General features: G+C 43.4%; 1 protein-coding gene across 1 annotated transcript in view; it reads left to right on the top strand.

Annotated features, from left to right (window-relative positions):
- The window catches only part of LOC148454537 (protein dispatched homolog 2-like), an 84,246-nt gene that overhangs the window by 24,321 nt on the left and 42,968 nt on the right, over nucleotides 1-16,957 (top strand). Inside the window, exons 2-3 of the mRNA XM_088460798.1 lie at nucleotides 7,920-8,363; nucleotides 11,433-11,462. Of these exons, the coding sequence (XP_088316924.1) occupies nucleotides 7,920-8,363; nucleotides 11,433-11,462 (474 nt within the window). The remainder of the gene's footprint in view (nucleotides 1-7,919; nucleotides 8,364-11,432; nucleotides 11,463-16,957) is intronic.

Genomic DNA, 16,957 nt, shown 5'->3' with positions numbered 1-16,957 from the left:
TAAATGAACCTAAGGATGACAGGTAAGCACAATTTACTTCACTTTACTACTTCACTACATTTTTTTCTGAATTTCTCAATAACACACTTTTGGCTTAGGGGTGCCATGATAACAATTCTGATGCACTCTGCAGTTCAAAAAAGTTTGGGAACCACTGTGCTAGACTTCCTAAATTCCTAAAAGATAAAAAAACTAATGATTAAAAAGGACTACCAGACAGAATGGGAAACCTCATCTATATTAAATTTGGGCTGAGGTCAGGACTGATGCTATCTCCTTAAATGTTTAACTGTATATACTGTATGTTGCTGGGGACAGTTGTCAGTATATTAGAGACCTGTGAGACTTGACGTTAAGGGTAACTACTGAGCTTCAAATTGCTAGATAACTAATTTTTAACAACTTTGTGAAGACAGAGAATATGGGGTTGATACAGAGTAAAATGTATCGTGCATTAATTCGCTCTCTGAATGCTCAACAAATAGGGCCGGATTAAGGCATGTGGGGGCCCTCGAGCAACAAAGTTGTGGGGGCCCCCACCAAGCCACACGGAGCCTACCCTCCCTACCCCCGCCACATGGAGCCTAGTCCCTCCCCCACCACACAAAGCCTACTTCCCCCCTTGCCTGATTACTTACCTTATGGGATGGCTCTATGGGCCTGATTCAGAGCAGGATGCTCTGACAAGAGCGCTCGCTCCGAATCATTGCCTTCCTACCTAAAATTGGAGCGGCCTCCTGGCCGCTCGCATAGCTGTGGGTGACCACCCACAGCTTATGCGAGCGGCCAAAAAGATGGTCGCGATGGTCAAGACCATCGCGACCATCGGGCTTGCGACGAGACTCAGCGGTAGGGTCTCGCTGTCGCAAGCCCAGGAGTGCTTTTGGCTCTATCAGAGCCAAAAGCACTCCCACTGACATCACTAGTGATGTCAGTGGGGCTGGCCCCAGACGGTAGGCGTTCCCATGGGAACGCCTCCGTCTGGGCAGCAACGCCCCCGGAACGCCCACCAAAGGGGGCGTGCTGTCGCTCACCATCGACAGCACGCTCCCTTTGGTGCGAGACCCATAGCGACGGCTTGTACGTCGCTATGCTGGTCTCGCGCATGCGCACTAGGGCACCATCGACCCGCTTGCGAGCGCTCAGCACTCGCGAGCAGGTCTGAATCAGGCCCTGTGTTCTTTGGAATGCAGTAGCACAGTCAGCGCTGCTGCATAGAGCGCAGAGCGGCTCCTGAAGCCCGACATCAGTGATCAGCATCACAGACATGATATGTCACGTGACACTGATGAGGGGACTCGGGAGCCGACCTGTGCTCTGACTGTGCGGTTGCATTCTGAACACATCAGCAGCAGCTCCGACCCCATCCGGGAACAGGTGCCACTGGACACTTGTTCTAGGCAGGGTCACACCGACCCTGTGTGGGCAGGATTGTATGGGGAGGCTTTCCATATATCCATATGACGAAAATCCAAAAGATTGAAACGTTGAAGTAAAGAAGTTTAGAACTTCATCTGTTTATTGATTTATTACTAAGGAGTGCCGCTGCTATCACTTTCTACATTATAGTTTTTTGTTACTTGCGGAGGGCACCCGAAAATCACTGACTGAGGAGGAGTGCCAAGCTTTATGCCATTTATATATATATATATATATATATATATAAATATGTACAGCACAAACAAGCAGCGGCACTCGGAGACTTTTTTTGGTGTTGAATAAGTGTATTCACACAAACTACATTTTCAAAACCTTGTGTGAATACAATTATTCGACACTGAAAAAAGTCTCAGAGTGCCGCTGCTTGTTTGTGCTGTACATATAGATTAACTGATCCAGAGGGCACGGAGCCATTAGGACTAAGGTGCCGGTCCTATTGGAGCATATATATAATATACCAAGGTGAAGGTGCGGCACTCGTCCCAGCAATAAATGACACTCAGATCAAATATAAGTCATCAACATTTCAGTGTTTATACATTATCTTCAGGATGTAGATAGTGAATAAACCCTGAAACGTTGATGACTTATATTTGATCTGAGTGTCATTTATTGCTGGGACGAGTGCCGCACCTTCACCTTGGTATATTACATTACTTTGTGAGGGCACCACCTGAAGTTTATTTAGAAGTTTCTCTGGAGTGCTGGGCCTGACGTTTGTGTGTGTGTATATATTAGGGATGTGCAGGCTCGGATAGGTTCGAGTTTGCACGTGGAGTTCGGATTTTTCCCTCCAAAAACACGGAACTCAGAAAGAGGCAAAACGTCATCTTGCATGGACGAACATCATCATTCCTGGACTTGAGTATTTATAGTTCACCATCGATGAGATAATCGCTGGAAATCAATGTCTATGGATAGACAACAATATATAAATAAAACTATATTATACAATATAGTGAAAACCGGGATAGCCATATATCATATCCCCAACAAATATACACATAAACCAATCTATTAAAACAAAATAAATATACAAAAAAGCAAAAAATTAGGCGCTGGGCGGTCAGGCTCGTCCACCAGCAGTAGGGTAAGTGCTTCGTGTTTAATTTAACTCAATGTTCGTTTGGCCAACAGTGTCGTTTTTCGCCACCTCTGTAGCAAATGCGTCACTGCCCACCCAGCTTCCGGCTGCTCGAAACCTGTTTCTTCGCTGGCCCCCAGAAAGCTTGCCGGACCCTCAGCAGGTTTTTGGTTTTCCTCTCGCCGAGTTGTTTTGTTTTTTCCTCTCTCCATCCAACCCCCCTCCCTTTCCCTCCCTGGTTTTTCCTTATCGTTCTCTAATGTTGTCAAAGCTAATCTAGATTAAAAACTTAAAATTAAAATGCGCTTGTTCAATGTTTCATTAGGCAGCTAAAATTAAACTGGATATACAATATATTTTAATTAACTTAAATTTTATACTGTAAAGTTTGTCATTCAAATTAAACATTAATTACTGCTTAGTTTAGAATTTAGTTATAATCAAAAATTTTTGTGTGACGCTCCTGTCTGTTGCTTTTCTGTTATGTACCCTATCTTAAATTACAAATTTTTCTTGTAGCCGCAGTACGGCATTTGGGGTACACAAAGTGCTGGTGATACATCTAGGTGGGAACGATATTGGTTCCAGGATTGCCCTTGATTTACGGCTTAACATTGTGTCAGACCTCCTCCTCATTATGGGTGCTTGGTCTTGCTGTACGGTTATGTGGTCCTGCATTACCCCTAGGCAACAGTGGTGTGGCGCTCGTTCTCCTAAGGCTTTGGACGAGGCTCGAAAAAGATCGATGATGCTGTGGCGAAATTTATGCTGTCTCATAGAAGTTTTGTTATTACACATCCGTAATACGGTACAGTGATAAGCATCTCTATAGGCCTGATGGGGTGCATTTGACGGAGGCTGGTTTGGTCTTGTTTGTGGGGAGCTTGTTAGCTAGCATAGGTCAGGTGGTTTAGTGTGTATGGTGACTGGCTGTGATTCTCTGAGGTAGAATCTTGTATTGGCGGGAAGTACTGCTTATCATCAGCCCGGATGTAGTGTGTGTGCATTGGGTGTGCTCACCTTCTATTATGTGTAGAGAAGTACTGTACCACCTCTACGGGGGCAGTACAGCCATCTAAGGATGGTATTGTGTTTGGTAATAGGTCTATGCTTAATACCTAATGTCAAAACTGGATTATTAGCTGAGACAAGATCAGTTTAAAATTGAAGCGTGCGCGACGCCATCTTGCAAATGGCAGCTAGATTCCATTTTAGAAACAAGACTCTGCAAGACGCCATTTTATGACCAGCGTCATTTCAAGTTACAACTCAGGAGCTAAGAACAGATGGCAATGTTAATCTACCAAGGGCAACTGGAAAAACAAGCTTTCTGAGTAAAAGTAAATAGAAATAGACAATGGGTATTTTTACATACAAATTGGGAATCCCTGGATGCAGATAAAGTAAAGTTGTGGCAATTGTAATATAATCCAGGCGTTGATATACACAATTGGATTTGTCTGAATCCTAGACAGGATGGCCCCAAACTTCACAGCTTGAGGTGATAATACATTTGCATTTCACACAAGAGTCTAGGAGAACAAAATAGGTTTTTCCCTTTGAACACAGGACAAGTGGGGGCCTGCTGAAGGCATGTAGAACTATCTAGCCCAGCATGTCACACTGCTAAAATGTTCACTCAGTGAGAGTTAACTGCACCCTTCTTCATACACATATTAATACATCTTTATACCAAACCCTGAATACCCACACATTTCATATTCACTCCTAAGGTTTAATAAGCATCAAAATGTATGATTTAAGTTGGTTTAGTTAGTTTAAATGCTGAGAAATAAAGGTATTTGATAACTAAGGTATTATACATGATAAGCAAGTTGTGTTTGGTTTTGTTCTGATGCGTACGCTTTTTACAGCATTCCGGTGTTATCGGTGGAGATATCGCATCATCAAACTCAAGTTATGGATCGCAGAATGTTTAAATGTTAGAATGTTACAGAGGGCGTTACTAGAAAGATTCCCCTGCTGTTAGAGGCAGGGAGAGTCTATTTGAACCAGCCTGTTAAATGTGCTGTAACATATGCTTCTCCTCTGGGAACCAATGACATCAGCAAGAAACTTCCCCATTGTCCTGTTTTAGTCTGGGGGGGATAAATATGTGTGCCCGGATACTGGTTTTTTAGTCCATGCTGAATGCTGTATGAACTGAGGGTCTCTTACTGATGCCTATCTCCGTGTCCGGAGGCGCAGCGTATGTATACTGTACTTGGGTCTGTATTATTTCCTTTTACGCCTAAATTGTGTATGTATCAATTGCATGTAACTGACTGAACTTTTACCTGAATAATACTTGTGCTTTGGAACCACAGATTCCACTCCTGTCTTTATTTGCGGTCAGACTGCATACGCAAATTGGCGTTATTCTTAGAGGTTTATAGGAAGGATTTTAGAAGGTATAGGCAGGGGTATATAGAGGTTCATTTTAAAATCAACACTAAGTACAGGGTTTGACATCCACAGGGCGGACTCCGCCCTCAATGCTGTTTTTTGTTGTTGAGTTTGCATTGTTGGGCTGCTCTGCGTAAGTGCCGTCCTTCCAGCTACCATACAATATTTAAAATAATTGAATTCATTTCTTAAATAAATAGCTGGCCTGTTTTAAAATCCATTACTGTCTCCATGTGTTTATTCTTAGATAAGTTTGAAGTGTTTATATTGTTATGAGATAATGATCACACACACTGGGAACACATCAGCCGTTACTAGATTTAGAATAACGGAGGGCTCGAATGAGCCAGGATTGACTTAAACCAGGAGGCTGGGCTTTGGCCAGGGTGGTGATCATTGTGTTGGGGCCAACCTACGAAATCCCTAGTGGGAGGAGTAGGGTCAGAGTGTATTTAAGGCCAGGCTTACAAGCCTAAGGCCTCTTTCCTGGGATTAATTTGCCCGCGCTCTCTTCCCCAAGTTTCATTGTTTGTTAGCTATAATCTTGTGTGGCGGGAAGTACGGCTTATCATCAGCCCGGGTGTAGTGTGTGTGCATTGGGTGTGCTCACCTTCTATTATGTGTAGAGAAGTACTGTACCACCTCTACGGGGGCAGTACAGCCATCTAAGGATGGTATTGTGTTTGGTAGAATGTCTATGCTTAATACCCAAGTGCAGGGTTTGACATCCACGGGGCAGACTCCGCCCACAATGCTGTTTTTTGTTGTTGAGTTTGCATTGTTGGGCTGCTCTGTGTAAGTGCCGTCCTTCCAGCTACCATACAATATTTAAAATAATTGAATTAATTTCTTAAATAAATAGCTGGTCTGTTTTAAAATCTATTACTGTCTCCGTGTGTTTATTCTTAGATAAGTTTGAAGTGTTTATATTGTTATGAGATAATGATCACTAGGTTTAGAAATATATATGCTAGAAAAAGCGAGAGGCTGTTGGGTCTTTTGTGTGTCACAACTTATTTTGGATCAGCAATACTGTATATATATCATTGTTCTTTGGGGTATTTGAGTAGCGGTTAATGAGTCCTGCAGGGATGGTGATGACGCAAACAAGGTCACCACCATTTTGAGACTGCATGGTGGAGGCTTGGGAATGTCCACAGACTCCGTTCCCTGCTTCTTGTTTCCTTCTTCTTTTAGTTGTGCCTTTGGAGGCGGGAGTAGGTACACTGCTCATGACTTGCAGGTGGCTACTGAATATGCAGATTAATAGGTTGCTCAGATGGAGCTACACTAACTCCAAGTAGCTCAGGCATAGGCATCATATAAACCCTAAATACTTTAGTACTTTATTCTCATTTAATTACATGCTATTATGCTAATCTTCAATGTCTGTTCCATTTTCTTTTTTATGATATAAAGAAAAGTTGTCACATATGTGGTTTCTAGCTTTCTCTGGCTTCTTTTAATGGGACTAGGGCAGGGATGGATGCAGGAATGGTAGTTATACTTGTATGTTTGTTTGGTGCATGTATTCTCTGGGTACACTAAGTAAAGCTCAGTGAGATGCAGTAGCTATTATTTAAGAACTGTGGGGCTGATTCAGAGGTGGATACTATACTGATTATGTTTAACTGGACATGTCGGAATCAGTATGACCCAGCGGTTGGAATCCCGACACCACAAGCCCGGCAGAGGAGGAAATCCCGATCGTCGAAGGTAAGTATATACTAACCTATTTCTAACCCCCTAACCCTAACTCTCCTTTAGGATGCCTAATCCTAACCTTCCCCCCAAGTGCCTAACCCTAATCCCCCCTCTAAGTGCCTAAACCTAACCCCTCCTTCCCCGCCGCCTAAACCTTAACTCTCCCTCCACCTAGCCTAACCCTAACCTCCCGGGAGCGTGCTTAACCCCAAGTCCCCACCAGGAGCCCTAAACCTAACCCCCCCCCCCGTGGCTGTCCGCAGCGGCGCCCAACATCCCTTCGATCGGGATGCCGGGCGCCGGTCTCCCGGCGTAGGTAAAATGACAGGCATCGGGATTGCGACGCCTGTCATTTAACCCTTTCCGGGATATGACAGTCGGGAAGCCGGCTGTCGGTAAAAGGTCCGCCGGCTTCCCGACTGCATACCGACATGTCCCAGAGCTGCAGAGCACATGTCTAGCAATGGTCCTGCAGCCCTGGTCACAAGGCCCTGGACACTGCAGCCTGGACAGCTGTGGCCATTTGGGGGCGGGGACTGGGTGCATTTGACAAAACGAGGGCATAAATCCCGTTTTGTAGGGGTGCAGTGGCCACTGTCTGCGTCGTCTGCAGCAGAGTTCTGGTGGCCATTCTCAGTAACCTTAGGGTTACTCAGATGGCTGATGCCTGCCCAATGGTGATCTGTCATTGGACACATTAGCAGATCACAGAAGCTGGTAGTAGGTCTCTATTTACACAAGAAGCCTCCTGCTGCATTTGCATAATATCGTAGAAGCAGCAGCTGTGTGATTACCATCCACTTCTGTATCAGCCCCTGTGTATAAATAAATGCAAGATGTACTGTCACCCTGTAGCATGGATGGAAGAGACAGTGTAGTCATAATGAACCTTTCCTAGTGCACCACATAAGGTGCTCTATCAGAAGTGACAGACATACAGCCAATACCGCTTAGCCCAGTGATGTGTGAGCATGTGTTAACTGGCTTGTGACCTTGTGCCTGGATTGGAAATGTTTCTTATGTTGCTTGCTCTGATCTTGGTATATATTTTGATTATGATTGCTGTGTCTATCTCTTGGATAGTTAGCGGCTGCCTAGTATGATGCCCATCACTCCCTTTGTGGGCATTCATTCGTAGACATTACTTTTATATTTTTTATTCCCAAAAATGCTTATTTTTAAGAATGTTTACAAATGTTTTTAATTTCCTGTTGGTGTCTCCTACCTCAGTAGGAATGAAAAGGTCCATATTAAATAATTATGTGGACATTTTTTTCTTAATTAGCATAAATCTAATGGACGAAGAAGAGTGTCAAGAAAGTGGCAATGACAATATGGCACAAGATCATGAAACTCCAAACACTAGAAATGTACAAGAGCTCCATCACTGTTTCCTAAAGGAGCCAGCCAGTTGTGTGAGAGACCGTACGCCTACATCTAATTATTTTCACACACCTGCCATGAACAGATCCAATGGACAACTACCTCCCCATGGAAGTGATACACATAACCAACCAAAGTGTTGTCATTGCAACCACCAGGAGCGCAAGTCAAGCTACACAGTACCCCAACTACCAGGCCATGAAGATATGAGCACACTGTGTTCCCATCAGCCTAGTGCCAATCTTTCAACAGACACTTCACATCAGACCACAGATTGCCTGTGGAAGCAGTGGGGAAATAACCAGAGGGCAACACAAACAATGCAACATCATGTAGTGACTGTAAGGTAAGATTTAAAATGCCCTTTTATGTCACATAGAAATAATCGTCCTTTAAGTGTAGTTTGGAATGTCCACACACATTATCAAAGATGTCTTATGAATTTATGAAATCTAAGTATATGTTTTTGTTATAACCGTCAATGGCAGTTCTGGAGATGGGCTTGTCAAGGAGATTTTACCTATCAGGCATAAGATGAATATACACAGAAAGAAAATAAAAGGAATTACCACAAAACCAGGTATCTCATACAAATGATTTAATAAGTAACAATTCTAAAAAGTGTACACTGTGAAAATACCAAACTATCTAAGATAGATACTGTAGCTAAAAAGTATCTACTTGTGGGTGGTCACAAAGGAAATGCACATGTAAATCAGGAATAATCTTTTCCGTAGGACTTTGAAAAAAAAAATAAAAAATTAAATGTCCAGTATTGGTCTTTAAATGTATACTCCACAATAAAGTGATCAATACAAAGTTCCAAAGGAATGCAGCAGTCTGCTAAAACAGGGATATCCATTCTTCCTGTATTAAAACACCCGTGAACCAATTGTTAATAACACCATTCAGAACAATAATGTGGATATATGGTTCTGTATTTAGATTAGGAGATGTTAGCTCTTTAGTCTTTGGTAGTGGTGAAATCTAATCCCAGTTAATAACAGGTAGCGGTGGGTAGCCGATGACTAACAGTTCCTCCGTATAGTCCGGGAATCCCGGTGTTTGTAGTGGGCGGCCTGGCACTTACTGTAACCAGAAGGAAGGCCCGAAAGGTAAGCACATGTAGGTAGCAGGTCCGTCCGAGCGTCCTCGGATTCTGTGCTTCACAGTTCTCCTGCTAACGGCTGCAGAGACCTTGGAGAGTCGGGGTAAAGGCATTCAGGTTCTCCGATGTATGGGACAATTAGGTAATGGAGCCCTTAACGCATTTCATCACGCTCACGTGACTTTCTGAGCTTAGATTACCTGTTTTTGCAGACTGCTGCATTTCTTTGGAACTCTGGACCTCATTCAGAGGCGGTCGCAAGAAGCAATCGCTTTCTCTGAATGAGGACGGGCGCTTCTTTCTTTTTGATGCGGCCTCCTGGTCGCAAGCTTACCACCCACAGCTTAGCTAGCGACCAGGGTGATGGTCGCGATGGTGATCACCATCGCGACCATCGGGGCTTGCGACCATACCCTAAGGTTGGGTCTGGGCACTTGCAAGCCCCAGGGAGCTTTATGCTCTGATGGAGCAGGAAGCTCCCCACTGACATCACTGATGATGTCAGTGCGGCCGCCCACAAAACGGTAGGCGTTCCTTAAGGAACGCCTCTGTTTTGGAAACCACCCCCCTGGCCCGCCTACAAAAAGGGGCGAGCTGTCGATCAACATCGACAGCCGCCCCTTTTGTAGCGAGCTCCGGAGCAAGAGAGTTTCCCTCTCGGTCGCACGCACAGTGCGGCCGCTGCGTGTGCGCAGGGCTACCCATCGACCCGGTTGCGAGCACATCTGTTTTGATTCCTATATTATGGAGTATTCATTTAAAAACCAATACTGGACATTTCCTTTTTTTATTTTTTTTTATCAAGGTCCTACGGAAAAGATTATTCCTGATTTAGATGTGCATTACCCTTGTGACCACCCACAAGTAGATACTTTTTAGCTACAGCATATATCTTAGACAGTTTGGCATTTTAACAATGTACACTTTTTAGAATTGTTACTTATTAAATCATTTGTATGAGATACCTGGTTTTGTGCTAATACCTACTGCACAGGTATTCTATTTTCTTTCTGTTTGCATTTTCTTTCTAGAACCATCACAGTTGGTTCTCTGCAGCAAATTGAATTTTGATTTTATTTATTGTGCTATATTATTCTACTAATGTTTGAAAGCACCTTGTTTTTTTTTGTTCTGTGTTTTTGCTATAAGATGAGTACACAGCTACACAAATATCTTGCAGATAGTGTTATTGAGATATTGTAACATTGTGTACGCACCTATGATGTTTTAACACAACAAAACAGGTTGCGCTTGCTGATTTGGTTTTATATTCGTACTAATATTATTGCAATGCGATGGTACAATCTCAGGTAAACCTGGAAGTGTGTATGTACTACCAACCTTTCAGTCAAAGGCTTCTGCCAATGCTCCTTTAACAGGTTGGGTATGAAATCCCGGCTGTCGGGATGCCACTGGTCCCGCTCCCCGCATCCTAAACCTAACACTCCCTCCTCGGTGCCTAACCCTAACCCCGCACCCTAACCTCCCCCTAACACCCTGATACTTACCATTGGATGCCGACGGTCAGGATACTGGTAGCGGGATCCCGCCAGTATTTAGACCGCCAGCATCCCACATGCTGGGATGCTGACTACATCCCCCTTCAACAGCGTATGTATGTATGTATGTATGGAGTCACGGTCTTTTCCACAAATGGTTTTTAGAGATGAGGATCACAGACTGCATGGTAGTAGTGTGTATGAATGACTCTGCACGTTCATCAGGACCATCGTCAGGGACATTTTAAGAACATTTGTATCTGAAGTATGATTGTTACAAAATAAGGATGTTGATGTCAAATACCTTTGCGGTATCGACTAATTTTTCTTTTTAAGTTGCATCACAGGTATATTACCGCCTGGGTGGGTGGGGAAGTATGCAGCGCCCCCCCTATCTTCTGTGGCCGGTGCCATCTTTGCAGTAATGGTGAATGCGCAGGAGATACAATGACTGGCACAGTGCCAGAGTCTTTGCTTTCAAAGCATTGCGCCATCTTTCCAAGTTATCACTGGGAAGCTGGCATCGGCCAAAGAGGTTCAATTGCTGGCAAGCCCTTTAGTAGTGTGAGGTATGCACAGGGTGCTGGGTGTGCAGTGCAGGGGTCACCCCTGACCCAGGGACCATTGTGCACAGCACACACTGCACCCTTTATTAATGTGCCTAGAAATTGCATTTATTTCATTATTTTTGTCTCATATTAATGTTGTTATTTAAGGCGTAGGATTGTCTCAGTTCAGCTCTCTATCTCTTTGTTGATCTCAGAAATGAATCATATTAACTATTTTTCATCTGTTATTCTTTTGCAAGACACGATAAAGCATTCAGGATGCCAAAAAGGTAGGACATTTCCATTCTTTACCTGTAAAGCTTTTTGCTAAAATGCATCCAACTAAATGAAACAGACAAAAAGGCTGCAGATTAGTAGCTCATGATCTACATAAATAGATCGTATACTGTATTTAATCAATGGATAATCCATGCACTCATACAAATAGTGGGAAAATGAAATGAAAATTACAAATAAAGGTAATTATTTATAACAAATTGTAAAAATCCACAATCACAAAATCAACAGACGGTGCAGTAAAAAAAACTATATGCAACGCATACTGCTAATTATAGCGGGATCACTCCTTGTGTGTACTCTGGGAGGTAAGTCGCAATATTAGTTGCAGCTATCTTCTTAATATGATGCTGTGGAAATATATCAACAAGATATAAATGTCTCTGTATTGAATTATCTTTAACAGTAACATTTGATCCACAGTTCTGTTGTTTGAGTGATCCTTAGATGTAATCCTTTTAAAAAGAAATCCATTACAAGAGATAATCCAGATGTAATTCAAAATTAGCCTGGTGGTCAGAAACAAAACAATTTAAGTATCTACTGTAATTTGCTCCTGGTTGATCCTCACCATCAGGGCCACTTGTATGGGAAGGAGAAACTGAAGCAATATAACTGGACCCCATCTGGGAACAAAATGCTTGTAACAGACACAAACTGTATTTTTCTGTCAGAGATTTTGGGACAAAATCAAACCAAGAAAAGAAACCAACTGATCTATTCTGGAATCTACTTCAGCACCCACATTGCATTATCTCTATCAGATATGATGATCTGTGGGAAGCTGTGTAGACAGGAGATGTATTGGATGGAGTTTCTGACAAGTGTGGAAGGCAACGTGGGGAAAGGAATACAGTGTAGCATTATAGGAATATGGTCTACAATTATAGTGAGTCCCTGTGTACATTGCTGAGGAGAATGATGAACAGATTGGACAGACTAAACAAATCTTTGGGTTATATATACTAAAGTGTGGTATTATAGAAGTGGAGATGTTGCCAAAAGCAACCAATTAGATTCTAGCTATTATCTTCTAGAAGGTGGTAGATAAATGTTAAGTAGAATCTGATTGGTTGCTATGGGCAACATCTCCATATCTAAAAACACACACTCTAGTAAATATACCCTTTTGACTTGCAGGACAAATATCAAGGTCAAGGCTTTATTGAATGTCATTGCACCACCTTATTTACTGCAGTAGAATCGGAACTTGCTGATAGTAAGTAGCTGTCAATGGGCGACATTTATCAAAACTTCAAAAGAGTAGAGAAGTTGCCCATGCAGTAGAAACCTATAAACCTCTAGCTAGCACCTATCAAGTACATTCTATAAAATGATAGGCAGATGCTGATTGGTTGCTATTGCCAACTTCTCCACTCTTTAGAAGGTTTGATACATTTGCCCCAATATTTAGATTTGTAGTTCTATTCCGCTAAGGGGAACTTGGATAACATGTAGGCATGTGAAATCTATTTGCATGTAGTTAACAAAATGTCAGTGGAAGAAATGTGGGTGGTAACTGGAAGCAAGATTTGCTTAAGAGAGTCAGAGAACTGTCTATTTAAGTCTCCATGAGGATACCTAGCTGCTGGGCTTTCTCAGGCCCTTTGGAGAATAACTTAGCAAATGCCACTTCCCTCTGCAGTACATATAAAGTCTCTGAGATCTCCGAAGATCTTTTTCTTCTGGTGTAAGTAGGGTAGTACCAATCAGCATTGGTTACTCAGTTAATATGGTGGTGGGAGTTGTGAAGACTGAAAGACCAGGTGTACTTTCTTACATAATCTCTATCATGTCTCATTGTCTATTTTAGTATTTAATTTCTGCACCCATAAAATCGCCACATTTATTCTTCCTAAATATAAACTATTGTCCTTGTGCATACATATTTACCCACACTGTGCTTTCTCCTGTATTTTTACAAATCTACTGCACTGTCTCTATCTCATACTGCATCCATTCCTAATACTGGTCTTCCTCCCCCTTTTTCTCACATCCACACCATGACCAACTAGTTTTCATCTCCCCTGTGTCATGTCTGAGGGTTGGTTTGGGTTGGAACAGACGTGGAAGGCTGAAGAGGAGACTTGAGAGGCGTGAAGGAACTTAGGTGGCTTGAGTCAGGACTTCTCATGTATAGATGTGGGGAAGTAGAGATACGGCACTGGATGATGGGCTCGAAGGCGAGAGCAGGAATAGAATGACTTTATTGAACAGCAGGTTGGAATGGGACTGGATATATAATACCGAAGGAATGGGCAGAATCGGATTGGGACCGAAGATGCTGGATTGAGAGCTGGCTCGGTTTGAGATTACTGTTGATGAATTGAAGAACTTGATGGATTTGAATCCGATGTTGAAGAATCACAGAACCACAGAAGATGGTCTTCCAGGACGTTTAAATCTGAACTTAGAGAAGAATACTGGCTTATTATTAATTTTGAGTGTGCTGGTCAGTTTAAGCCAGAAGGTGACAGGATTAGCCCAAGAAATGATCCAGAATGGTCCAATATATCTAAGACCAAGCATCTGCGAAGGCTGATGGAGCCTGATGTTTTTAGCCAATAACCAGACCAAATCCCCAACTTTGAAATTACTTAGTTTCCGGTGTCTGTCTACCAGTGGCTTGGAACGTAAGGAAGCTTTGAGGAGACAATGGTGTACCTTTTTCCAGGCGGAGCGGAGTCGAGAGACCGAAGAGGCATTAGGTTCAAAGGAAATCACTCTGGGATGCAGTCCTGTGGTACAGAAGAAAGTTGAGACTACGGAGGCAGAGTGACATGAATTATTAAATGCAAATTCAGCCAAAGGTAAATGGCTGACCCAGTCGTTATGGCATTTGGAAACAAAACATCGGGGATACTGTTCCAGAGACTGGTTAACCCACTCCGTCTGCCCATTGGATTGGGGATGGTAGCCAGAGGATAAGCTAAGACTGGTGCCCAAAGAAGAACAGAAGCGAGCAATGAACTCTGGGTCTCATTCAGACCCGCTCGCAAGCACCTATGCGCTCGCAAGTGGGTTGATGTTGAGCCCTGCGCATGCGCAGCGGTCGCACTGCGTGTGCGCAAGCCCCGGAGCTAGTGAGAAATTCTCTTGCTCCGGGACTCACTACAAACGGGGCAGCTGTCGATGGTGATCGACAGCTCGTCCCATTTTTTAGGTGGGCGGGGGGTGGCTACACAAATGGAGGTGTTTCCGACGGCATGCCTGCCATTTTGGGGCGGCCCCACTGACATCACGAGTGATGTCAGTGGTGAGCTTCCGGATCTAATAGAGCCGAAAGCTCACTGGGGCTTGCGGTAGATGAGACCCTACCACAAGGATCTCGTCGCAAGCCCCGATGGTCGCAATGATCTTGACCATTGTGACCATCAACCTGGCCGCTCGCTAAAGCTGTGGGTGGTAACCCACAGTCTAGCAAGCGGCCAGGAGGCCGGGTCGAAAAGTGGATGCGGTCGCCCTCATTCAGAGCGAGCGCTTGCATTTTGCGAGCACCTCTGAATGAGGTCCTCTGTCCCTCGGTCCGAAACAATGTCCAGCAGTAACTCATGGCGTCTGAAAATATGTTGGAGAAATTGAGTGGACAGCTCCTTAGCAATGGGGAGTTTGGTTAACGGAATGAAATCTGATATTTGACTAAATCGAACCACCACAGTCCAAATGACAGTACATCGTGAGGAAGGAGGAAGTTCCACAACAAAATCCATAGCAATATGGGTCAGGATTTAGAAGACACTTAGAGTGGCAGTAGAAGGCCGGTGGGAGTGACCTGAGCAGTCTTGTGCCTGGCACAAATGTTGCAGGCCAAAACGAACTCACAAACATCTTGGAAAAGGATGGCCACAATACAGAATGGGAGAGTAATTCAAGAGTCTTGCAAATACTCAGGTGACCTGCTGCTTTACTGGAATGAAAATCTGCCAGAGCTGCTTCTCTGAGTCTTTTGGGAACAAATAATAGTTCTGGAGGTTTCCCAGATGGAGCTTGCGATTGAAAAGATAGAAGGGCATCAGCGGGTAGAGCTACATGTAGAGCTACATGTATCTGAGAACTAGGAATAATGGGCTCATCAGAGGCAGTAGACTGCTGAATCGGAGAAAAACTTTGAGAGAGAGTGTCAGCTTTAATGTTTTTAGATCCGGGCCGAAAGGAAATTACATAATTAAAATGTGTAAAGAATAATGCCCAAAGGAGCTTGCCTGGAGTTTAATCTCCTAGCTGTCTCAAAGCATGACAAATTTTTATTATCTGTCAGGACAGTGATCTGATGTTTGGCCCCCTCCAGCCAGTGTCTCCAATCCTCGAACGCCAATTTAATAGCAATTAATTCACAATTACCCACATCATAATTTTTCTTGGCGACGACAAATTTCCTGGAATAGAAAGCACAGGGATGCAATTTGTTGTCCTGAGGATTCTTCTGAGATAAAATGGCTCCAACTCCAATCTCAGAAGTGTGCACCTCCACAACAATGGAAACTCAGGATTTGGATGTCGAAGGACAGGAGCAAGGGTGAAAGCGGTCTTCAGGTTGTCAAAAGCCTGGATAGCTTGTGTGGACCAATTAACCTTATCAGCTCCTTTTGTAGTCAGCTCCACTATTGGTGCCACGATACCGGAGAAGGATCTGATGAACCTCCGATAATAATTAGTGAATCCGAAAAAACGTTGGATTGCCTTAAGAGTCGTTGGCCAGACCCAATTCAACACCCATGGAAAATCCACTAGAAGTGATGATATATCACATTTCTCGAGTTTGGCTCAAAGATGGTTCTCACGCAGTCTCTGTAGTACTGATCTGGCATGATTACGGTATTGATCCAGTGACTGGGAATAAATCAGTATCTCATCAAGGTATACTACAGCAAATTTGCCCAAAGAATATCATTAATAAGATCCTGAAAGACTGCTGGGGGATTGGTGAGACCAAATGGCACTACCAAATTCTCATAATGTCCAGAGTGTGTATTGAATGCCGTTTTTCACTCGTCACCCTTTCTTATATGGATCAGGTTGTACGCTCCACTAATATCTATTTTAGAAAAGATAGTTGCCTCTCTTAACTGGTTGAACAGAACGGAGATCAACGGTAAAGGGTAAGAATTCTTGACAGTGATTTTGTTGAGGCCTCAAAAATCAATACCTGTCTTTCTTTTCCATAAAAAATAAACCTGTGCCAACTGGTGACTTGGATGGATGAATGAAGCCCTTGGCTAACGCTTCCTGGATATATTCATTCATAGCCTTACTCTCTGGAATAGATAAAGCGTATAATCTACCTTTGGGTAGCTTAGCATCAGGAACCAAATCAATGACGCAGTCTTAAGGCCTATGTGGGGGAAGAGTATCAGTTTTCTTCTTGGAAAAAACATTGAGGAAATCATAGTATGAGACAGGCAATTCCGAAGAAGCAGACGATGGATTAAGTTGTACTGTCCGGACTGTTAGAAAAACACACCTACATATGCAATTAGAACCCCATCGG

The sequence above is a fragment of the Taudactylus pleione genome, unplaced genomic scaffold, assembly GCF_031769625.1.
Source record: "Taudactylus pleione unplaced genomic scaffold, aTauple2 ptg000985l, whole genome shotgun sequence".
Classification (NCBI taxonomy): Eukaryota; Metazoa; Chordata; class Amphibia; order Anura; family Myobatrachidae; genus Taudactylus; species Taudactylus pleione.
Note: the sequence above shows the minus strand (reverse complement) of the source record. Positions and strands in the feature narration are given on the sequence as shown.